At 64.8% G+C, this 21,932-nt stretch overlaps 8 protein-coding genes across 8 annotated transcripts; all 8 read right to left on the bottom strand.

The window, feature by feature from the left end:
• Window positions 1-1,378: 1,378 nt before the first annotated feature.
• On the bottom strand, window positions 1,379-2,020 carry LMXM_01_0450 (alpha/beta-hydrolase-like protein; the record flags this gene model as incomplete). Its single annotated transcript, XM_003871522.1, has 1 exon — window positions 1,379-2,020. One exon carries the CDS (start codon window positions 2,018-2,020, stop codon window positions 1,379-1,381), a length of 642 nt encoding a protein of 213 aa, XP_003871571.1.
• Window positions 2,021-4,730: 2,710 nt separating this feature from the next.
• Window positions 4,731-6,479, bottom strand: LMXM_01_0440 (hypothetical protein, unknown function; the record flags this gene model as incomplete). Its single annotated transcript, XM_003871521.1, has 1 exon — window positions 4,731-6,479. The coding sequence occupies one exon, from the start codon at window positions 6,477-6,479 to the stop codon at window positions 4,731-4,733; it is 1,749 nt and encodes a 582-aa protein (XP_003871570.1).
• Window positions 6,480-7,740: 1,261 nt separating this feature from the next.
• LMXM_01_0430 (conserved hypothetical protein) lies at window positions 7,741-9,996 on the bottom strand (the record flags this gene model as incomplete). The annotated part of the gene is made up of 1 exon (XM_003871520.1): window positions 7,741-9,996. One exon carries the CDS (start codon window positions 9,994-9,996, stop codon window positions 7,741-7,743), a length of 2,256 nt encoding a protein of 751 aa, XP_003871569.1.
• Window positions 9,997-10,905: 909 nt separating this feature from the next.
• LMXM_01_0410 (uncharacterized protein) lies at window positions 10,906-11,508 on the bottom strand (the record flags this gene model as incomplete). Its single annotated transcript, XM_003871519.1, has 1 exon — window positions 10,906-11,508. One exon carries the CDS (start codon window positions 11,506-11,508, stop codon window positions 10,906-10,908), a length of 603 nt encoding a protein of 200 aa, XP_003871568.1.
• A 699-nt stretch (window positions 11,509-12,207) lies between these two features.
• LMXM_01_0400 (conserved hypothetical protein) lies at window positions 12,208-13,869 on the bottom strand (the record flags this gene model as incomplete). The annotated part of the gene is made up of 1 exon (XM_003871518.1): window positions 12,208-13,869. One exon carries the CDS (start codon window positions 13,867-13,869, stop codon window positions 12,208-12,210), a length of 1,662 nt encoding a protein of 553 aa, XP_003871567.1.
• A 766-nt stretch (window positions 13,870-14,635) lies between these two features.
• LMXM_01_0390 (conserved hypothetical protein) lies at window positions 14,636-17,104 on the bottom strand (the record flags this gene model as incomplete). Its single annotated transcript, XM_003871517.1, has 1 exon — window positions 14,636-17,104. The coding sequence occupies one exon, from the start codon at window positions 17,102-17,104 to the stop codon at window positions 14,636-14,638; it is 2,469 nt and encodes an 822-aa protein (XP_003871566.1).
• Window positions 17,105-17,951: 847 nt separating this feature from the next.
• LMXM_01_0380 (conserved hypothetical protein) lies at window positions 17,952-20,441 on the bottom strand (the record flags this gene model as incomplete). The annotated part of the gene is made up of 1 exon (XM_003871516.1): window positions 17,952-20,441. The coding sequence occupies one exon, from the start codon at window positions 20,439-20,441 to the stop codon at window positions 17,952-17,954; it is 2,490 nt and encodes an 829-aa protein (XP_003871565.1).
• Window positions 20,442-21,080: 639 nt separating this feature from the next.
• LMXM_01_0370 (conserved hypothetical protein) lies at window positions 21,081-21,647 on the bottom strand (the record flags this gene model as incomplete). The annotated part of the gene is made up of 1 exon (XM_003871515.1): window positions 21,081-21,647. The coding sequence occupies one exon, from the start codon at window positions 21,645-21,647 to the stop codon at window positions 21,081-21,083; it is 567 nt and encodes a 188-aa protein (XP_003871564.1).
• Between the last annotated feature and the right edge of the window lie 285 nt (window positions 21,648-21,932).

Genomic DNA, 21,932 nt, shown 5'->3' with positions numbered 1-21,932 from the left:
GGGGGGAGATGGCGTGGTGCGGTGTGCCGTGGCGTGACGATGCCTCCCCTTCTGCTGCTGCGATTGTTCTTCTGTTTGTGTTGTGCTTGCTTGTTGCTTCACTGTTCTCCTGCGCGGGTGATGGAGGGGGAGGGCCGCGATGTGTGATGTGGGGAGGCGCACCGAAGGTGATCGTTTGTTGTTGTTATTGTTATTTTTTCGGGGAGGAGAGACGGCGGAGGAGAGGTGAGCATCATCACAGCGGCAGAAAGGAAAAGGAGAAGAGAAAGGTGGCGGTGGGGGTGCTGGCGGAAGGGCGCAGACGCAGGCTGCACAGAGTCGCTAATTAGGTGCGACTTGCTCTTCGTGACTGCCACGCGTTACCCTCACATTCCACCACGTGCTTTCGATTGCTCCCGAGTGAGTGTGTGTGTGTGTGTCATGCGTGCTCTCATGTGCCGTCGATAAGCAAGGGCCAAGAGCATCCGACAGGGCTTCCGTCTCACACACACACACACACACACACCAGGCACACGCGTTCTCCCATGGTTTCTCTGCCGTTCATCTCCCACGATACCAGCAAGACAGGCGCGGGGGTGGAGGTGGGGGAGAGCGAGACCGCAATACGCGGAGGCTGTGCGTGCGAGAGCGCATCGATCGCCCCCCCTCCCCCGCGCGCGGCGGACGATCTCGCACCCAAGTGATGCGCGCGCTTGCTTTCTTCCGGGGGTGAGGTTTTGGATATATAAATATATAAATATATAAATAAATAGATAAATGGGGAGAGATATATGTTTTGCTCGTAGCGCCTTCACGTTGTCGCTCGACGTTGTCTGCGCGTACGCGAGAAAAGGGTTAAAAAGGGGTAAGAGGAAAACCTCCGCCCGCGTCTGCGCATGTGCGCGCTCTCGCCCCTTGCTGTGCGTGTGGGTGCGGCCGCAGGGCGTAAGTAGAAGTAGGAATAGTTAATGTCTTCGCTGTCAGCCACCGTCGTCGCCGTGCCTTTCCTTTGCCCGCGCCAACGGAGGGGGGGGGGAAGGGGGGAGGGAGAGGGTGGGAGAGGAGAAGGGGGGGAGAGGGTGTCGCCGATGCCTTGATGGGCACACGGTTACACGAAAAATAAAGAAAGTGAGAATAACGGGTCGCCCCAGGAGAAGAGCGGGTGATGGTGATGGTGGCGGTGATGGCTACCCCAGACGAGCGGCATCGGTGCGTCTGCCTATACAGACTTTGTCTGCATGCGCAGTGGCGGTGGTGGTGGTGGTGGGGGGGGGGGCGCAGCAGTGCCACCTCTCTGTGTGTGTGTGTGTGCACACCGCGCGCACTAGCGCGTCGTTACCGCGTCTTTCCTGCTCGCTCTGTCTCCCGAGCCCTTTGCGCTTGCTTACGTCTGTGCGCCTTACGCCATGAGTGCGGAACTCTTCAGCAGCACGACACCGGCCTCTATTAGCTCCGCTGTTCGCACCGGGCGCGCCGCGTCGTCCACGGCGGCCGTCAAGTCCTCCAGCAGCACAACGCTGAATCCATACCTTTGCGCGTCCATTGCGGTGAAGAAGACACAGAAATCGAAGGCCACCCCGCACACAAACACGCGGCGAGCGCCGATGGAGTGCAGCAGCCCCGCCAGGCCCGTCGACACCCCGTTCTCATCCTCGAAGGCCGAGTAGCTGTCCACATCCTGCGAGGCACCTTTGCGTATAACGGCGTTGATGTGTTGTGTGCTGAGCTCTGGGTGAAGCTGCGCTCCCTCCGAGCCCTGCACACAGTGCGGGGGCCACAGCCCGCCCTGGGTGACGAAGGAACAATGATTCTCCGGATGCCAGTCCTGCGTGGCGATTTGGTAGCGGAACGGCAACTGGGAAGACACGGCGTTGATGCCATCCAGCAGCGCTTCACCTCCCGTTACACGGAGAGACCCGCCAGGTGCCAAGAAGTCGACCTGCATGTCGGTGATGATGAACACATCGGTCTCCTTGTCAATGGTGACGCACGGCGTCGGCGGCGGCGTGGCCTTGTGGTCAGTGATGATCGTCCGCGGCATGGGGTGCCGTCTGCCACGGGGGAATGATGAAAGGGGGGTGGGGGGAGGGGAGGGGGGGGGGAGAAATCCGAAAAGAGAGACGGGCGTGCGAGCCGGCGAGTCTTCCAGGCAAACACAGGAAGACCAGCGCGGCGGAGAGGCGGTGGGCAAGGTGGGCGGAGGCGGTGGTGATCGCGGCAGTGCGTGCCGGTGCAGGAGTGCTGTGGCTAATATACGGCGAGGATCAGACAGATAGCGAGAGGGACTGAGGTGAGGGGAGGGGGCAGGGACGGCAAGAAAGTTTGAGGCGGGTTTGTGGGGGGGGGGGGAGGGGACGGAGACGAAGGTGTCTGTGCGCGCGAGCGAGCCAGCGGGTGTGTGCGTGGAGGTAAACTGGAGGCTGCAGGGCACCCCTCCCTCCCGCCCTCCCTCCCTATCCCTCCGCCATCCCGGTCCATGCCGAACCACCTGTGGTGGCGACCCAGGGTCAAGCATCTGTGGCGTAAGTGGGGGGGGGTGGTTGGGTGGTGGTGCCGCCCCGCCAGAGCGCGAGTTAGGGCTACGGACATCAGCGGCCATGCCGTGCACGGCGCTGTGCCGAGGAGATGGTGTGGTGGGGATGAGGTTTGTGCGCCCCCTTTCGGAGCGGGTCGAGTCCGCTGCACTGACACGGTCCCCCAGAAAAAACGATGAGCCGTGGCCCCGTGCGACGCGCATCACCGGGCCTCCACTCCCCGCCAGCTCTTGTGCCATCACGGACGGCGACCACGACATGCATGTCCGGAACCCTTGCTGGCGGCTGGCTCCTCCACGGCTCTCCGGCCCTGCGTTGGGGCCGTCTCGGTTCTCGAGTCGTCATCCGGCGCCTCCGTCCGGGCCGCCCGCTGAGCTGCGACCGCGTACACATCCCTACACCATAGCCTCGCGCGGTTTCGCAGTCACTCTGTGTCGTGGCCCGCTCCTGCGCCCACCGATCCGCTTGACACTGTCCCCCACGTATCGGGGGCCTCCCTTCCATGTGGAGCACCCGGCCTTTGCAGCGAGGTACAGTGGCAAGCCGGCGTGCGGAGGGCGCCGCGCCGGAACAGGAAGCTGCTGTTGCGGCGAGCATTGTTGGCCTCCACCACCGCGGTGGCGCAAGCGCTTGGCGACCCCCGCCCATGCTCGTCCTGATCTCAGCCATGGCTTGCCAGATGACAGGCACATCTGTTGCCGCGATCTGCCACACGTCTGCCCCCGTAGACTGCGGTGAACCCCCCACCCCCCGGGAGCATGAGTGGTGCGCCCCTGCTACGGAAGAGCGTTGCCGCGTGGCGCTTGAGTTCCCCCTCGAGTAGCTTGGACGATCAGCTGATCAACGTTCTCCCCCACCCCCTCCCTCCTCTCCCAGAAAGCGCGCGGGGTAGTCCAGTCGCGCGATGCCTCGCCTTCTGCGCACGGTGTGTGAGGGGGACGCGCTTCGTGCTTGGCGGGACGGCACGGCTGCACCACTCCGCGCCCGCGCGCATGCGTGGTCTGTGCGAAGGCGGAAGGAGTAGAGGGCGTGAAGAGGGGGAGAGGAGGGTTTCCGCCCCATTCACATGCGCACGCATGCGCGGCACCGTGCAACGCACAGCCCGATACCTCCCGCCTTCGGCTTCCCCTCCCCCACTCCTCTCAGCACCTTTTTGTCCGGTGTGTGTACGTCATCACCCGTGATCCGCCTTGTCTGGACGATGATCGACTTCTGCTCACAAGTTCGGCGGCACGCGCTCCACCTCGCGCGGCCGAGCTTCGTCCACACACACGCACGCACGTCTACAGAGAGGCGGCGCACGGGTCGCGTGTATGCGTGCGGGCGTCTGTCGACGAGGAGATGCAAGAGACACTCTCTGTATGGACACATAAGTATATATATATATATTTAGAAGGGGGCGGGGTGAAGGCGAAAGATGGAAGGCGCGTCGGTCCCCGAACTCGCGACACATCGCCGACGCACGCAGCCCACTCAGCACTCTAGTGTGTGTGTGTGGGGGGGGGGGTGTCTGGGGTGTGCTCGTGAAGGGTGCCACCGCGCGCGTGGGGGGGGGGGGCGTTGGGGTCAGAGGGCAAGCACGTGCGGGACCAACCACCACCACCAAAGAGAAAGGATCACTGCCATGAGAGAGTCTCTTGGGGCGAATACAAGCACCGATCCTCCGTCCCACAACCGACAGCGACGACATCAACGTCCCGAAAATAAAAAGAGAGAACAATGTAAAAGACACATAGAAAGGGGGACACACACACACACACACACACACACGCACACACGCACACTCCACCGGCGCGCTGCAATGGGCCCATAGCCCTCCGCGTTACGCAACGCGGAATGAAAGGCGTTCGCGGCGCATGACCAGCGGTGGGACATCACGCGCAGACCGCCCGAAGAGGCGAGGCGAGGCGGGTGGGGGTGGAAGGGGGGAAAAGTCGGCAGGGCTTCCTCGTTGTTGGGGGTTTCGGTGCACAGGCAGCACAGGCGCGCCATCCATCCCTGTCGTCCTCAGCGGCACAACCAGCCGCTGTTCGCGTGAAGGCGCTTGCCAACATCCTCCGCGTTGCGGCTCGCCCGTGCACCGAAACCCCCAACAACGAGGAAGCCCTGCCGACTCTTCCCCCCTTCCACCCCCCACCCGCCTCGCCTCGCCTCTTCGGGCGGTCTGCGCGTGATGTCCCACCGCCGCGCCTGCCGCCCAGCCGAGTAGGACGGCGTCTACATTTTCGCTGCCTCTGCCTCGCTGAACGGCGCGTACGTGAGCGTGTCGGTCGGGTGACGCACCGTTGGCCCCCCTCCCACCGCCATTTCCTTTACACCGTTGCTGCCGAGGTCCTTGACGCCGGCGCTATCCGGCTTCTGCACCAGCGCCGCACCGCCGTTGGCGCGGCGGCCACAACCGGGAGCCATGCGCGCGACGATGCACTGCGTCAGCGCCACTGCCTCCACCCACATCAGCACCCACATCCACTGCGCCTCAAACAGGAAGGCGTCCTCCATGTATTTGCCGTCGATGGCGTTGAGGAAGACCCACCCAAGCACGCCGGTGCAGGCCTTGAGCAGGAACAGGAGCGTGAGTGAGGCGCCAGAGGTCGGGTACTCGGCGCGCCACAAGCTGCCCATGGTGAGGACGCAGCCGTGCGTGAGGTGCAGCACGATGCCGCCGAGCATGATCGTCACTGGGATGGCGTAGTCGCGCGAGGTGGAGAGCGTGCGCTCGCTGAGGCTGAGGAGGACCACCAGCGCCGCCTCTGCGCCGCCGACGGCCCACACCGGAAGCGAGAAGGTGCTGCCGAGGAAGGTGGCGATCATGAACAGCTCAAACACGAAGCCGAACGGGATGCTGTCATCGTACAGCTCTAGCGTTGGCACCCACAGCAGCGACCCCGTAAAGAAGGCGGCGCCGAAGACAACGTCCACAATGTGGCGGGCAAGATATCGCGGCATGCACAGTGTCCGGATCGAGGTGCCGTAGGCGTGCGCGTAGTGCCGCAGAATGCGCTGCGGCGAGGACAGTCGCGAGCCGCCCGCGCTGCAGTAGCTCAGCGACACACCCGGCAGTAGCATGGCCACCGTTCCTTCCAACCCCGACCCGCTCGATGACGCGTCTTTCATGCTCGCGCTCTTCGCATGTGCGCCGTTGCCGCCGCCGTTCACGTGAGAGGGGTTCGGTCCCGTCCACCACGGCAATCCGGCAGCTGAGGTTGCGGGTAGCACAGCAAGGCCCCAGGCAATGACGAACACGCCGAGGTAGCACAGCAGCGCCACCCAACACGGCGCCACCGACACCGCCGGCGTCACGACCATCACGTGCTGCGACGCGATCATGGAGAACAGCAGCATGGCAGGCCGTATCTGATGGAGGATTGTGAGCGCACCGCTACCGGTGAGCGCCTCACCACCGTTGCCGTCCACCATGCCCTTGTCATCGCCGGCGGCGGCGGCGGCGGAGGGGGCATGGTGCCCGCGCGCCTCGTGGTAGAGCGCGCACTCGACCCACGTCGAGAGACCAGACGTGGCCGCTGCGCTGGCAATGCGGCCACAGAGGACGAGGAGAGCGATGCTCTGCCCACTACCCCATGCACCAGCAGCGCCCACGATGGCCAGCGCCATGCAGGAGCGCCGACACCCCCACATCTCCATCAGCGGACCCAGGACTGCGCCGACAAGCCAGTAGGTGACGGTGCCTGCATAGAAGAAGGCCGAGTTCGCGGAGAGGGAGAAGGCGTACTGATGTTGCAGCGGGAAGGCGCAGCTGCCAAGGAAGCCGTCGGCCAGCGAGACGAGCGCGGCGATCGTGAGCAGCTTGACCGGGACGCGATTCCTATCTCGGACGAGCATGATCATGGGCCAGGCGCTGAGCACCATCGCCGGGACGAGAAAGGGCAGCAGCGTCTCCCTCCACGCATCATAGATGGACGCCGCCGGCTTGTACGGCTTCGTGGTGATGGTAACATTCGACTCCATCGCGCGCGTGCCGTGTACCTGTCGGCGCATGTACAGGTGTGGTGTGGTGTGGTGGTGGTGGGGGGGGGACTATGGCGTGCCACACACTCACTACCGCAGCAAGAGAAAGTGAGAGACGCGGCGGTGACAGACGGACCTTGCAACGTCCCGCTCCAAGTGCACAAGACGCGGCGGCGAGCACAAGAGCGGCAACGCGTCCACCGCGCGGTGTGTGTGTGGGGGGTGGGGTGGGGGGGGGCTTTTCACAAAAGAAGGCGAGAGCAGCCGACGAAGTACCTCCCCTCCTACTCCTCCTCTCCCGAGAACGGGCGAAACAACACAGGATGCAGGGAGGCACGCACCAGGTTGGCGAGGAAGCTCTGCGCGCGGTGCGTGCGTGCGCAGGAGCGAGGGAGCAGGGGTAGGCTTTCAAAGGACCGTGGGAGGAGCGAGGGATGCGGATCGAATGTGGACAGAGCGTCATACAGATCACAACGACATACTGTTATCGTGCGTGTGTGTGTGTGTGGTGAGAGGGGGGGGGGAAGGGGAGGGGAGGAGCGCATGCGGGGGAGTTACACGGGAGGGCGTGAAGCGAGTCGGTGCATCGCCGTCATCATCGACCGGGCCTCTGGTGCATCCCTCTGTCTCTGTGTGTGCATGTGGGGGGGGGGTGATGCGTGCACACGCATGCACACACGCATTCGGTTGCGGGGGTAGGGCAGAAAGACGACGGCATGGAGGCGGGGGAGCTCGTCGTCAACGTATCCGAGATACGCTTTCGGCTTACTGTGTTTCGGTAGCGCAGCTGCACGAGCGTGGCTGGGGAGTGTTGAGGTGCGCTTCACTGTGAGGGAGTCACGAGGCAGCGGCATCGGCGGCGAGCAGCAAGAGAGGTGCGCGAAACAATGAAGATGATCGCCGTGGACGTGTGCCTGTGTGCCCGCGCAAAGTGTTTACATGACGGGTGTAACAGGGAGCCTGCCGCAAGTGCAGGCGCACAGGCATGCGTGGGCAGGCGAGGAGAAGTTGCCACCACCCTCTGTTCTGATGCCCCCCCTCCCACTGCACACATACAGATGGATAGACGTGCGCGTGTGTACGTGTGCGCCGACCCACGCAGTCGCTGGGTGCACACACACACACACGGGCAACGCACCACGGAGAAGATTAGAACGACGAGGAGTCGGCGCGGCGAATGGTTCCAGGGGCTGTGAAGAAAGGTATTTGTGTGTGTGTGGGGGGGGGGGCGCTGGCGGCGTCGGAGATACGGCGTGGTCCGTCACAGCGACGACAACGCCTCATCCACGAGACGCTGCAGCTCCGCCTCCTCAGCCGCCTTCTGCTGTGCAGCCTTTTCGCCTTTGCGCTGCAACTCTTGTGTGCGCTGGCGCACTTGTTCCACTTGCGCCACAAGCCCGGAGTTGAAGTGCGACCGGAGAAGCACCTGCTGCTGCGCATCATCGCGGGCGGCCCTGAGCGTGTGAGCCATGCCGGCATACTCGCGCTGGGCCGCCTGAAGGAGGCTGATGGTCGCCTGCACGTACTCGGAGAGCACGCGACGGCGCAGCCGCCGCTCGTCCAGGGTAATGCGGTACAGAGTAGTGTGCGCCGATGGTGCGACTTGCGGCGACGACGCGCTTTCCGCGCGACGTCCGCCGGGCATGACGACCGCCGCCATCTGCCGCTCGCGACGGCGGCGGCATCGCTCCGCCAGCTTCGCCTCGTACCACCGCTGCTGCTCCTCGGCCAACTGACGCAGGAACTGTGTGTAGTACTGCGCCACCGCCTCTTCGTTGCTCTCGTTCAGCGCCTCCTGGAGGTCGTGGTCTACCAGTGAGTCGCTCCACGACATGTACCGCACGCGATCCGCGTCAGAGGGCGACAGTGTCCCGCCCATCGCGGTTGTTGCTGCTTCCTCTGACGACGACCCGGCCTCGGCGCTGCGTGGCCGCGTAGCGAGAGCGATGCTGTGTGGACTGTCTGCCGTCGCCGCGTCGTTGACACCGTCCTCTTCGAGCAGCAGCGCCACCTCCTGGTGGAGAAACATGCGGGAGCTCAGGTTTCGGATGCGATTCGTGGTGCTCTGCCACGAGCAGGAGTGCCCCGACGAATGATAGTGTTCCTGCTGATGATCGCGTCGCGCCCGGCCGCACGCGACGTGGCCGCAGATTAGGCACACCCACAGGTCCTCGTACGTGCCACACACCTTGCAGCGCGCATCGTTGAGCAGGTCATACACGGAGAAGCGGCAGAGCGGGCACTCGGCCGACCCGGACGGCAGCTGCGCGTAGCAGCTCAAATGAAAGGAGTGCTGGCAGAGCGTTGTGACGCAGGCGCTGAGGTACAGCGGGTCCAGGCAGATAGTGCAGAAGTCGCCACTCAGCAGCGGGTCACGGCCACCGCGGTCGGCGAGGGGGAGATGGAGCGGCGTGTGTGTGGACCGGCTCGGCGTGGCCGCTGCCGCGGCGGCGGTGGCAGCGGAGGTATGCCGCGACGGTGGCGGTGCGGCGCCCTTACGCATCGCGAAAGATGCAGCAGGCGACCGCCGCGCTGGAGCAGGCGTAACAGGAGCAGAGGACGCGGTGCGCGGGCTTCCCTGCAGATGATGTGGATGATGGTGATACTGATGACGCCGATGCAGCGACCCGCGCGTGTCGTGATACTCGCCGTCGCCATCCGAGGCACTGTCGCCGTCGCCGCCGCCACCACCACCACCGCTGTCGCCGTTGCCGCGGACGGGGTATACGGCGGTGATCGCTTCCCATAGGGAGACCATGTGGTCGCCAGTGCACCAGCGAGCGCTTGCGCGAGGTGGGTGGTGGTCGCTGGCACTCGCGTCATCAGCGTCGACTACCTCCACCTTTCCTCGTCGCTCTGCGAAGGCGCAGTGCGTGACGACGACTGGCCGCGCGTCAGTCACGTACTCCACCGGCGCCGTCAAGCCCAGCGCAGCGCCCTCTTCCAAGGCTGACTTCAACCGTGCCGCCTGCGCCGCACGGCAGCACTTTAACAGGATGCAGTAGGCGTGAATCTCGCTCACAACGTACCCCACGCGCACCAGCTCGATCCAGCTCGTCTTCTCAGCGTCCGCGGTGGAGCACGTGAGCCTTGTCCTCGTTGAGAGAGCCGATGACGTCGAAGTGGACGACGATGACGAAGACTCCGAGGCCGTGGAGGGCGAGCGCGCCTTTCGATCTTGCGAGCGATATGCTGAGTGGCAAATCGCCGCGGCGTCTGCGGTGTCGTCCAGCGGTATGCTTGAGGCGCCTTTGCTGGGAAGCTGCGGTGTCATGGTAGTCGCCGACGGGGCGGCCGTGAGCGTCGACGACGTCTCCAGCGGCGTCTGCGTCATCGCAGCCGCCTCGATCGACACGAGCCGACTCAACGTGCGAGATAGGCTGGCGGTGATCGGGATCGTGTGCCACAGCAGCCACGACGACACAGCTGCCCCGGGAGCGGTCGACGGTGGTAGCAGGCGAAGCGCAACGGTGTTGGTCGCGTCGCGATCTAGCGCCATTGTGGCCATGAGCTCCATTTTCCGTTGCGCTGACACAACGCAGCAGCGGCAGCCAGGGTTTGGGAGGGTACCACGTCGGCACGGACCACACGCGTGCGCACAGAGGGCTGCGGACGTAGGCGGCAGCAGTAGTTGCTGTACTTGTGGCAGCCGAGAGTGACTTGTTGGGCCAAACAGATGCGGCGAAGGTGGAGCGCCACCGTCAGACGGACAGAGGGAAAGAGAGGGAGAGAGAGGGGGGAGGAGGGCTGTGGAGGGTGCGACGTATGTGTGTGTGCGTGTGTGCGTGCGTGTGTCTTTCACTGTCCTGCGTGCGATGGCTGCGACACACACACACACACACACACACACACAGAGGGAGCAACAGAGAGGCAGACGCCATACAGCCATCACGTGCCCCCCCTCCAGCCGACCCGCCCCACCGCCACCTCTTTCTAAGAATGACGGGCTGTCGGCTGGTGGCTGGTGGCTGGTGGCGGTGGTGAGAGCGGCAGGAGTCATCAACAGACGCGTCCGTGTCCATAATAGTGGCATCGGACTTGGCTGGAGAGAAGGGTGGTGATGTGGATGGTGCTCGTAGAACGGGCTGCCATTGCCGTCGCCCCACATCCCATCTCTCCTTCCTCCCACTCCACCCCCACACGTGGTTGTCCCAGCAGCGCCGCCCACGCGCAAGCCGAGCGCGTCCGCACTTCTCCTGCTGTGCTGGGGGGAGGGGGCGGTGATCGCGTTGGTGATCGTGTTAGGAAATAAAAGCTCACTCCAAAAATGAAAAGTAATGGCGCGGTAGTGCGTGAGAGAGAGGCAGGTGATCGGCGTGGTGCGAAGCGTCGCCGACGGGGACCGGACGGGGGGAGGCGGAGGTTGTTCAGACGCGTCTGGCACGATGGTGCGCGCGATGCACACGCTCGCTTCCTCTGCCACCGCTTACCGGGTCGACACCTGCTGCAGCTTCGGGTTCCACATGAAGCCGAACGACACGCGGCGGTGCGTCAGCTGCTTGTACACGTACGCCACAGCGCGAAGGCGGGACTCGATGCGCTTGCGGTCGCGGGTGTCCAGGAACACCTTCATCAGCTTGCTCCCGTCCGTGCGGTAGCGCCAGCGGCGGCCCACCACGTCGCTCGGGTAGATCATGTCGCTCAGAATGTTCTCGAACACCGCCGTGCTCGTCTTCGAGCGCTGCACCTTCTGCAACTTGTACACGTCCGTCGGGCGCTTCGTGATCTTGCGCTGCGCAACCAGCATCACCAGGTAGCCCGGGTGGCGCTTCTCCAGCTCGGAGGTGAGCGCGCGCTGGACCTTGCGCACCAGCATCAGAAAGCGCAGGGGGTAGAAGATGACCAGCACGGTCTTCTTCGAGCGCGGCACCTTGACCTCGCGCACAGTGTTCACGTGGAAGCGCGGCAGCTCCTGACGCAGTGTCTTGTGCGACGCCTCCAGCTCGAACAGCGCCTTCGCGACGCTCTCCTCGAGGTCGCTGGGCTTGCCGCGCTTCAGCTTACGGAGCTTGCGGAGGTGAGGCTGCATGATGTCCTACGTGGGTGCGTGTATGAGCTATCAGTGCGTGGTGCAGGTGGCGCGGCATCAACGAGGGCACCGATGGAGCGCCGTAGTGCGCGAGAGCGACAAAGATGAAAGAAGGGGGTAGGGGGAGGGGGAGGGGGATGAGTTGGTGTGTGTGTGTGTGTGTGTGTGTGCTGGGGGTGGGGTGGGGGAGTTGCGCTGCAGAGCGAGGAGCTTGCACGTGTGCATGCGTATAGTACGGCGCGTGCGTGGCAGTGCGCGCGCCGGGTACGGGGCTATTGCGCCCTCGGCATGTCGTGTCCAGCCTAGTCAGCGAAGAGAGCGGGTAGACGGCGAGCGTATGCATCTCACTCGTCCAGGGCGCGGTCGCTGCGCTCCGCGTCGCCTCCATCCCCCTTCCCACGCGCGTGTGCGCGTGCATGTACCTGTCACAGTGGTGGGGGCTCGGTGCGGATGGCTGGTAGAAGGGCGGAAGCCGGCGCGCGACCTGGACGCGGGAGAGGGCGACCGCCAACCAAGCCTAATGTAAGAAACCTAAAAAGAGCAGCGGAAGTAGCAGCGGTTGTCATGGAGCGTCGAGTCGACGCAGCTTAAGCGATGTGGTGGTGGTGGTGGTGGTGGCAGAGGGATGCGTGGACGTGTTTTTTAGCCGGCTTGCTGCATCCACCTCGCGTGTCCGCACCCGTCCTTTCTCAGACCACCTCACAGATGATTCTGCTGGCAGTAGAGGCCGCGCAGCATCGGGTCAACACGCGGCAGACCCGCCAGTGACACAAGGTCCTCCTCGTCCTGCAGGATCAGCTGCTCGACAAGGTCGCTGCGGCGCTGCGGCTGGCCCTCGTGATGCGCTGTTGCCAAGGAACCAGGATGAGCCTCGCTCGCAGCCGTGGCGGCGATGACGGGGGTTGTGCTGCCCACTCCGCCATCACCGCTCGCCGCGCAGGCTTCCCCAAACACGAAGACGCCGTTCATGTTCACGTTCACGCCGTGATCGAGTGCCTGCAGCGTCACGTGGGTGGTATAATCAGCCGGCCCCGTTAGGAACAGCTGCCGCGCGGCAAGCGCATGCCACGGGCAAAGGTGCAGAACGAGCTGGTGCAGCTGCAGGCGCCGGAGCACGGCGGGGTCGGTGCATGCGCGCGGTGGCACCTGCGTTGGCAAGTGCGGGTCATAGCGCGCTGTCAAACGTATCGCCGTGCGTGCCTCGAGACACGACTGCGATGGCGGGAACGGCTGGGCGGCGGACACGATGTAGCCGCACCGGACAAGGCTCGCTAGCGCACGTTGCACGCGGTACGAAACCTGCGGGCTTACGTCGTCGACCGATGAGAAGGCACGGTGCCGGTCGCAATGGCGTCGTCGCAGCGATCCCCTGAGACGTCCACGGATGCCTTCCTGGCGATGGTGCCCGGTGCCGCCGCCAGCCTCTTCCCTGGGAACACCGGCTGCGGCCGCCCGCGACGCCGCAGACGGTAGTGACGGCGGACGCAGCATCAGCGCATCACGCTGCATCACCGCCCTTACGCGCCGCTGCTGCTTCGCTGCCCGCACCGTGGAGCACGGTGCCTCACGCATCGGAGGACCGGTAACGGCAGTGGCCGCCGTGCTCACTGCGGACGCACCGCTGCCACTGGCGCCGTCGCCGTCGTCGATGACGGCATGCTCAGCTGCGCCCCTGTCGCTCTCCTCCACCCCACCAGCGCCGTCTGGGTGCACCGCCTCCACCTCGCGCGTCTCCGCCTCCGTGAGGCAAAGAAGGTACTCCGCTTGGAGGGAGAATGGGCAGCCGCGCCGCGTGGCGCCGGTCAAGGCGACGTGGACGCCGTATGGAGCGAGTAGTTGCAGCAGCAGCGATGCGTGGTGCACGGCGGCGTCGTAGCTGACCATGTCGTGGATACGCCGTTGCAGCCCGCGAAGGAGGACGGGAGGGGCGTAAAGCGCGATGAGTCGGGCGGGAGCCGTAAAGGCCAGAGCGCGATCGCCATCTGCCGGCTGCTGCTGCTGCGTTGTCTCGAGTGCCGACGACGGCGCGTCAACGCGATTTACCGGGGCCCCTGTCGTTGCCGCTACCGTCGTCGACTGAGCAACACTGCGGCCGGTCACGGAGGTGGCAGCAGTCGCTGCTGGTGGGCGCAGTAGTCCCTCCCAGCAGTGCGACAGCCGTACTATATGACGCGGGCCGAACCGCCCTTCCCAGTTGTAGCGCGTGCGCAGTCGTGCGATACTGGCGGCCATGTTGTACTGCTCGTGCTGGGCGTAGTCCATGGTGAAGCCGCTGACGCTGTCTGAGCTGAGTGCGGCATGGAGGAGAAGGCACTGGACAGCGAGGTGGTTCGCAGGATGCAGCGTCAGAGGGAGTTTCATCTCACCGAGGGCGGTGCGGATTGGGGTGAGGGGTGAGAGGGGTGAGGCGGCTGTGACGTGTGTGCGCATTGATGCGGCGTCGCAGGAGAGCGGTGCGCGAGGGAGCGGAAAGTAGGCAAAGAACGACGGCCATCATCGTCACAGCTGTGGAAGGGGCGAGTACACGTTCGTTGCTGTTGCTGTCTGTCTGTGTGCGTGTGTCGGGCCTGCACCTGCGGAGCGCGTCACTGATCCAGCCGCTGCATGAGTTATCGCTGCACCACTGTCTCTTGGGTCCGTCCCCCACCCCGCTCCCTTTTCGAGCTCTTGAGCTTGAGCGCACCCCCTCGCTCTTGCCCTCAAGCGACGGCGGCTGGGTGGGCTTGGAAGGGGGAGGAGTGTCGGCTAGACTGGCAAGCCGGCTTAGTTGTGTCGAGGGGGCGGCGGCGGCGGCGGTTATGCATACATACACGTTTCGTTCCACAGAGTATCAGCGCAACGAAGGTGTGTGTGTGGTGGTGGTGGTGGTGGTGGTGGGGAGGACGGGTGTAGTGTACATCGACCAGCGCGAGCTGCCCCCCTCCCCCCAACCCCCCACACACTCCACACAGACGGGAGACACAAAACACGTACACGCGCCCACACACCATGGGCGCGCGACAGAGATAGAGACCAGCGGCCGGGCCGTCACAGAGGGGATGGGGCTCTCGGTGGGAGGAAGGGGGAGGCGCACGCCGCTCTCCTCACCGCTGCCACGCCCTTATCTCCCTCATGACCTTGCGCATGGTTACGGCGCGGGTAAGACCGACGCCTGTGCCGCCGCTGCGTCGCGGAGGAGGTGGCGCACCGCCTGCTGGCCACAGCCCGCCGCCGGTCGCACCAACTCCGCGGCATGGGCCCGCAGTGTCGGCAGCCGTCGCTGCAGCGAGGGAGGGGCGTCGAGGTTACGCAGTGTCGACAGGAGTCGCTGCCACTCGGGCGTGAGCACGTGCGTATTGAGTTGGGCCGGCTCCAGCTCCAGCTCCTCTCGAAGAGCGCTCACCTTGCGCCAGTCTTGCTCCAGCTGCACGAGCTCCGCGCGCACGTCACTGAGGTTCGCCACAGCCCAGTCACGTTCGCCGGAGAGCAGGAACTGCCGTTGCCACGAGTCGCCTGAGCGGGCCTCGAGATCGGCGTAGCGTTGCTCGTACAGCGCCGCCATCGCATGCACACAGCGACAACGCTGCTGCAGCGCCAACGTGCACTGATCCACCAGCCGGCACTGCATAAAATGATTCTCTGTTTCGATGCGACGACAGTGCGCCTCGCAGGCGTCGAAGAGCTTTCGCACCGCCGTGTTGCCGTCGGCCAGCAGCTGCAAGAGGGCCGTGGCGTTCTTTCTGCTATCCAGCGCGGCATCGTAACGCAGCTGGACCGCCTGGCGCAGCTCCCCGTGGCTTGCCTCCAGGTGCGTCAAGCTGAGATGGTCCTGCATCAGCGCCTGCGAAGCCTCTTCATACTGGAGCTGCTCCGTGAAGAATGCCTTCAACGCCTCCCGCACGCGGCGCGCGCTCTTCTCCTGCTGCCCCTCCAGCCGCGTCAAGAGTGCCTCGCCCTGCGCGATGGACTGTTGCAGTCGATCCCGCTCTGAGATGAAGGTCTTCTCCATCTCCTCCACCGCCGTCACAATGCGCTGCCCATTGCGGCTCAGCAGCTCCGCGCACGCCTCCGCGTCGGACTTCAAGGCGGCCACCGTCGCGTCGCAGTGGCTGTGGTGGCTCTGCACGGACTGCTGCAGCGACTCCATCTCCGCGGTGACACCCTCGTGGACGGTGTTGCTGCACTGGATGGCGTCGGCGAAGAAGCACTTGCACGTGTCCAGCTCTTCGAGGAGCAGCGTCCACAGCGCTTCGGCGGTGGCCCACCGCTTCGCCAGGTCGGTGACCTCGTCCTCGGAGAAGTCCGTCGTCGGCACCGGACCGCCCACACGGGTCAACCTCTCCGCCTCCACCGCTGCGGCCACCGCCGCCGCCGCCGACTCGTGCGCCTGCACAAAATTTACCCAAAGGTTCCCATGTTGCTCCAGCTGCCGATACGCCGGCACCTGCGCCACCTCCGCATCCGGCGCGACGCGCCTCTGCTGCACGCACGACTGCAGTGCCACCCGTGCATCGAGGAAGGGCCGATGCAGTGGCACCTTGAAGAGCACCAAATCTTGGACGCGCTTCTCGAGGCTTGGCAACGCGGCCTTCTGGACATTGCGGACGTCATGCAGCAGGAGCGCCGTCCACTTGGGCAACGAGTCCCGCATCCTCTGCAGCGGTGCGAAGATGCGACGCAGGAAGTGCGCGCGTGCGCAGGGGTCGAGTAGGTCGACCTCCGCCTTTGCCTGTGGGTTGCTCATGAGCGGATCGGCGGCCGCCATTTGTGTGCCCAGACTTGCTGCCATCGGCTGGTGCTCCCGCTCTTGCTGAGGGGACGGCATGGGCCCACTGATGGCGTCCTCGATGCCATGAGCCTCATCATCGTCGCCGCTGCTGCCGCTGCCGCCGCCTCGCTCTGCACGGACACGGTCGCGGACAACGGAGAAGTCAAGCGTGATGCGCTCCCCCCTGCCCGCCTGCTCGGCCTCGCCTCCCCCAGCCTTGCCATCCTCGTCCATGACCACATCAAATCCGTAGCGCTGCACAATGTCCGCCTCCTGCCAGTAGACAGTTTTCCGCACCTCCTCCCGCCATGCCGCGCCGGGGTCGGCAAGGATGTCTGACAAGGTGGCGCGACGCACCGCATTACGTTGCTGCATCTGCCCCACATCGCGCCAAGCCACCTCCACCGCACGGCGTAGCGACTCCGTCTGCGCGCTCTCCGCCCTTATAAAAGCCTCGAAGCTCTGCCGGAACGAGGCTGGAGTGAAGCGCTCCCACATCACTGTGTCAGTTGCCGCGTCGCTCGTCACGCGCACCGGCGCACCCGCGTCCGCGCGGGCTGTGACCGGCGCACGTGCGTCAGCGTTGATGTCGAGCACGCAAGCGTTGGCGCCGAGTGCGGACATCAAAGGCGGTGGCGATACGGAGGGCGAGCACGCAACCGCGGTGTCGGGATCTGCTGCCGCGGCTTCTGAGTGCAGTGGGTCGCTGCCCTGCGGTTGAAGGCCGTCGCTCAATCCGACTTCTGCGCCATCACCCGCACGGGCTGCGGCGTGTGGGACGTGAGAGACAACTTGCTGGAAGAAGTACGGTGACAGCCGCGTTGGCTGTGGCCGTGGTGAACGCTGCATCGGGGCCCTACGTGCACGTGCGTGTATGCGTTGGGGGTCTGCCTGTGCATCCATGAGAGGTACAGAGTAGGAAGAGAAGCAAGAGGGAGAGGGGGAGAGGTGGAGGCGGCAGCGCACCTGTACCGTCCGTCTGGCAAGACGACACCACCTTGCTGTTGCTGTGAAGGAAGCATGCACACGGCAGAGTTCATGAGGGGGTGGGTACACGCACACGCACACGCACACACGCACGCTCCATGAGAGACTGAGATGAAGATGTGATACCCCATCTGTGTACCGTCACACGTGCGCGCCTGCGTTCCACAGATCGTCCCCACTCCCCCTTCTCGTTCCCCGTCCGCTGCTGCTGTCTTGGCGCTGCTGCGGTTTGGATAGTGAGTACAAGATGAAAGCAACGCAGGGAAGAGTCGCTGCGGGCGGCGTGCGCAGCACCTCAGACACACACACACACACACACACACACCAAAAAAATCGCCGGAACTTCGCCCCGCCCCGCCTTTCGCCACCCGGCGCGCGCGCGAACAGCCCCCTACCCACCCCCCTGCCATCCCAGACGCGCACACGGCCACGCACTCCCGCTCACACAGGGATGAGCCCAATATTCATCGCGGGAGTGGCATCGTGCGCGTGCGATGCGGCTTTTGCCCCCCTCCCTCCCCCTCCACTTTGCATCACCGATGTAGAGGAGGGAGGAGGGGGGGGGCGAGCGTTGAAGAGGCGTGGCAGGAGCTAAGCGGAGGAGGACTGTCTTGCCGCGGTCGTCGACATACGCACACACACGCACACGTGTGCCGTGGGGTTGGATGACCGGGCACTGCACGCCCCACCCTCCACCCCTTCCCCTGCATCAATGCGGAAATAGCGGAAGCTCGCTGCTGTGGCGGCACCACAGCGCCCCACCGGGCAGCTGGCCAGCGCTCAGCAGCGTCGCCCACAAAAACGGCCCAAAGAAGTCGTAGCTGTGCGGTAACTCCTCGTAGCTGTACACCAGATCGACGGAGACGCCATCTGAGCCCGCCATCGCGTCTGCGGTGATGCTTGCCTCCACTGCCGCTGCAGACATCACGCTGCCGGCCCTTGATAAGCTAACGTCCTTGCGGTCGCCGCCGCCGGAGTTGTTGCCGTTGCGACGGTCTTCGCTGTCCGCGTCATCGTCGCCGCCGCCGCTCACGTCCTTGCCATTGCTGCCGCTGACGCTGCTGCTCTGGCTTTGGCCGTGCTGCTGCTGCTGCTGCTGGCCACGCCGCAGGATCGCCAAGATCTCCTGCGGGCTCTGCGCCTGGTTGGAGCTGGCGATGTCCGCTTCGCAGTTCTTGATCATGTCCGCCAGGTTCGCGAGCAACTGTTTTGTTGCCTGAGCGTACGGGTGCTGCGCTTCGACGGCGGTGTCGACGTCGTCGATGATGCGGCTGCGGACGTAGAGCAGCTCGTAGATAAGATGCTCGTTGTGTCGGTCGGCACCGCGCAGCAGCGCCTCGACGCCTTCCACAATGATGCGCAGCTGACGTACGTACATGGCGAGGATCTGTTCCACCGCCCGGGCATCCTCGGCGGACGTCGCCGCCGCAGTGATGCCGCCGCTGACGCTGCTCATGGAGCTGCCCACGCCGACCGGCGCTGCGGCCGGCGGGTCGCCGCCCTCTGCCGCCGCCGTAGACTCCGTCAAGAGTGCGCTCGTGCGACGTATCTTCTTCAGCGCCGTTGTCAGTAGCGCACACACGCGCTGCGCCGTGTACGTGTCCATGTCGTGCAAGAACGGGGCGAGGTTCACAAGGCACGGGGCAAACACGGCGACGAGCGCCTCGTTGCGCTCGTTCAGTCCCTTGATGATGCCACACGAGAGTACCACGACGGCAAGCGCACCGACAGAGGCGCTCGCGTCGTAGCGCGCCAGCACGTGCCTGCCAAGGCACGGCGTGTTGCACAGCAGCCGGTTCACAACGCGGTCCTGCGAGACGAGCAGCAGCAGCGTACTCGACATGAAGTTGATGAAGGGGTACGAGAAGATGCGGAGCTGGAAGATGATGCGCCCCAGCACGGCATTCTGCAGCACGTCGTCTGCTGCATCGGCAGCTGTGGTCGTGGCCAGCCGCGTCGTGACCCTGCACGTCTGGTTTGTCATCTCCAGCAGCTGTTGCAGCGTCGAGACGAGCAGGGCAGCATCCTCGGTCAGCACCGTGTGCAGGAACTCGTAATGGTCGTGGAGCAGCACATAGAGCAGGATCGACAGCGCCGGGAAGCTTGTCAGCTGCCACTGGATGGTCGAGAGCAGGGCGACGAAGGACACCGGGCTTCCGTCCCGTGTCGCCGTCACGTACTCAAGGGCCGGGCTCCGGCCACCGCCCTTTTGGTGAACGACCAGCACGCACAGCAGCGCCGTCGCGTGGCGGCCCACCTGCTCCCAGCAGCTACAGCTGTTTACCAGCACCGCGGCAGGGTCCTTGGGGAGTGCGCCGGTCTTCAGCGCGCTAGGCCCACCAGCGCCACTGGCGGCGGCGGCGGAGACCTTGACCGTGGCCGAGCTCGGCACGTCAAGCACATACGCGGCCTTGTCGCTCGCGTGCCGGGGCGCCGGGACGGTGGTGCTGAAGATGTTGAACAAGTTCCGAAAAGAGGGCTGACGCCCTTCATGGTGGAGCGCCGGCGACTGCGCCGCCCAGCTTGGCCGTCCCCACGAGACAACGGTCTGGAGCAGCACGGCAAGGCAGTCGCCCAGCAGCGGCGACGACATCATCAGCTCCGTGAAGAGGTCCATGGTGTCCTCCTGAAAGTCCGTGCCGTGGTGCAGCGCCGACGACGTCATTGTCAGCAGTAGTCGCAGAACTTCCAGGTGCGTCGCCACCGTCGCCGAGTCAAGCGGCACGTTCACCAAGAAAGAAAATGCCGTACGGCACAGCAGCGCGGCGGTGTCCTCCTCACACGGCGCACCGTCGAACAGCGCCGTCTCACCACATGACCCGGCCGCCTCCAGGACACCGACGAGCTCCGCGGACCGTCCCTTCGTCAGCCGCAGGATGTGGCGCAGCAGCACCTCCGCGAGGTGCAGCACCGCCGGCGTGCTGGCATCTACGCCGTAGGGTGTTTCGACGCACCGGCGCATGACCTCGCTACACAGCCGCAGCAGCCAGCGCACGCGCCCCGTCTCGGCGGCCTTGCTCATCACCTCGGCGGCGATCGGCTCCGCCACGCCGTAGAGCTCCGAGCCACCGCAGAGACCGCGCTCATACTGGTTCACCTTTTCAAGGAACTCCGCCTCGCCAGGGGCGGCGGCGGCGGCGTCGGACGTCAGCGCCGCCGTGAAGTACTCGGACGCTTCCTTGCGTAGGGCGGCACCCATTGTCTGCCCTCGCCGCTTCACACGTTCCGTTCTCGCGTGCTGTCGGATCTTGCTTCTGCTCGTCGGTGGAGCGTTACCGGCTCCGCTCCACCGGCCAGCGTGCGTGTGTGTGTGTGTGTGCGTGTGCATGCGTGTGTGTGCGTGTGCATGGGTAAAGAAGCAAAGGTTTTGTGAGGGACAGCAGAGACGGGGATGTGCGCCGAGGAGAGGCGTGGCAGAGGCGGCCTCACTGGAGAAGTTGGCGGCGGTTGAGGCAGAAGGGGAAGGGCAGAGCCACACGCCACACGCACAGGTGTGCCCTGCATGTGTGTGTGTGTGTGTGTGTGTGTGTGTGCGTACACGGTCAGTCCGGTCAGCACGTCAACTGCCGCTGCTGCTGGCGATCTTGTGATCGGCCGCCAACACCGTCGCCCTCCCGACACTTAGTGTTTGTACGCCGCATCGACGTGAAAGGGCAACAGGAAAGTAGACGAGCGCGCACGCACGCACGCACACACACACGCGCGCGTGCATGAGCAGGAGGAGTACTCCTGTGCACATCAATCCCTGGGTGTGTGGGGGGCTGCGTCTGTGGTTAGCGAGGATGGGGGAAAGGGGATGGGCGGAAGCGGAGCCCCTTCTCCCCTCCCATCCAACGCATCAATCTGTCGCTGACGTGCCACGCCGCGCTGCCTTGCGCTGCTTCAGCGCCTCCTCCCGTCGCTCCTGACGATTGCGCGGGGGGCCATTGCTGCTACCTTCCTCCGCGCCAGTGCCGGCGCCGCGGCCGCCGAGGTAGACGGAGACCAAAGGCTTCAGCACTGAGCCCCACACCTTGTAGATGAGTGTCGCTGGCACAGGAAGGTAGAAGACGATGAAGGCGGGATGCATCATGCACAGCGCCTGCACCACCCAGCACACCCACAGCACATCCTGAGCCAAGGAATAGTAGCCCAGCTCCTGCGGATTCGAGGCGTCGATGCAGTCCAGTAAATCGCCGTCCGGGCTGATGGTGGGCTGCGCCACCTTGCTCAGCATCGCGTAGGCGAGGTACTCTTGACCGGCCCAGAAGCCGATCGCCATGAGGTCATGAAAGGATGGCAGGCTGCCGTTGCGGTAGAGGATGGCGAGGACGTAGAGGAGGTTCACGGCAGCGGTGATCATCGAGAAGACGCGCATGCGCACCTTGTTCTTCCTCAGGTTTCTCTTCGCCGTTTCCTTTGCCATCGCTGGTCGCTGCCGGTCACTGTGTGATGTGTGCGTGTGGTCGAGGCGGGTGTCCTGGCCCAACATAAAATGGAGCGAGGGGAGGGGGAGGGGCGCCATGGAGAAGCGCACGAGTCCGCACAGGCCAGCACCGGACAGTAGAGCGGGGAAACGAGGAGGGAGAGGGGGGAGTGGGGGCCGAAGATGATCTGCGTGGCTGGAAGGGTGTGCATGTGAGCGTGCGCATGCGCTGAGGAAGCTGGGGAGGGAGGGGAGGGAGGGGAGGGAGGCCAGGGAGGCTAGGGA

This window comes from Leishmania mexicana, chromosome 1 (genome assembly GCF_000234665.1).
Source record: "Leishmania mexicana MHOM/GT/2001/U1103 complete genome, chromosome 1".
Lineage (NCBI taxonomy): Eukaryota > Euglenozoa > Kinetoplastea > Trypanosomatida > Trypanosomatidae > Leishmania > Leishmania mexicana.
The sequence above is the reverse complement of the archived record's forward strand: the minus strand, read 5'-3'. Positions and strand labels throughout refer to the sequence as shown.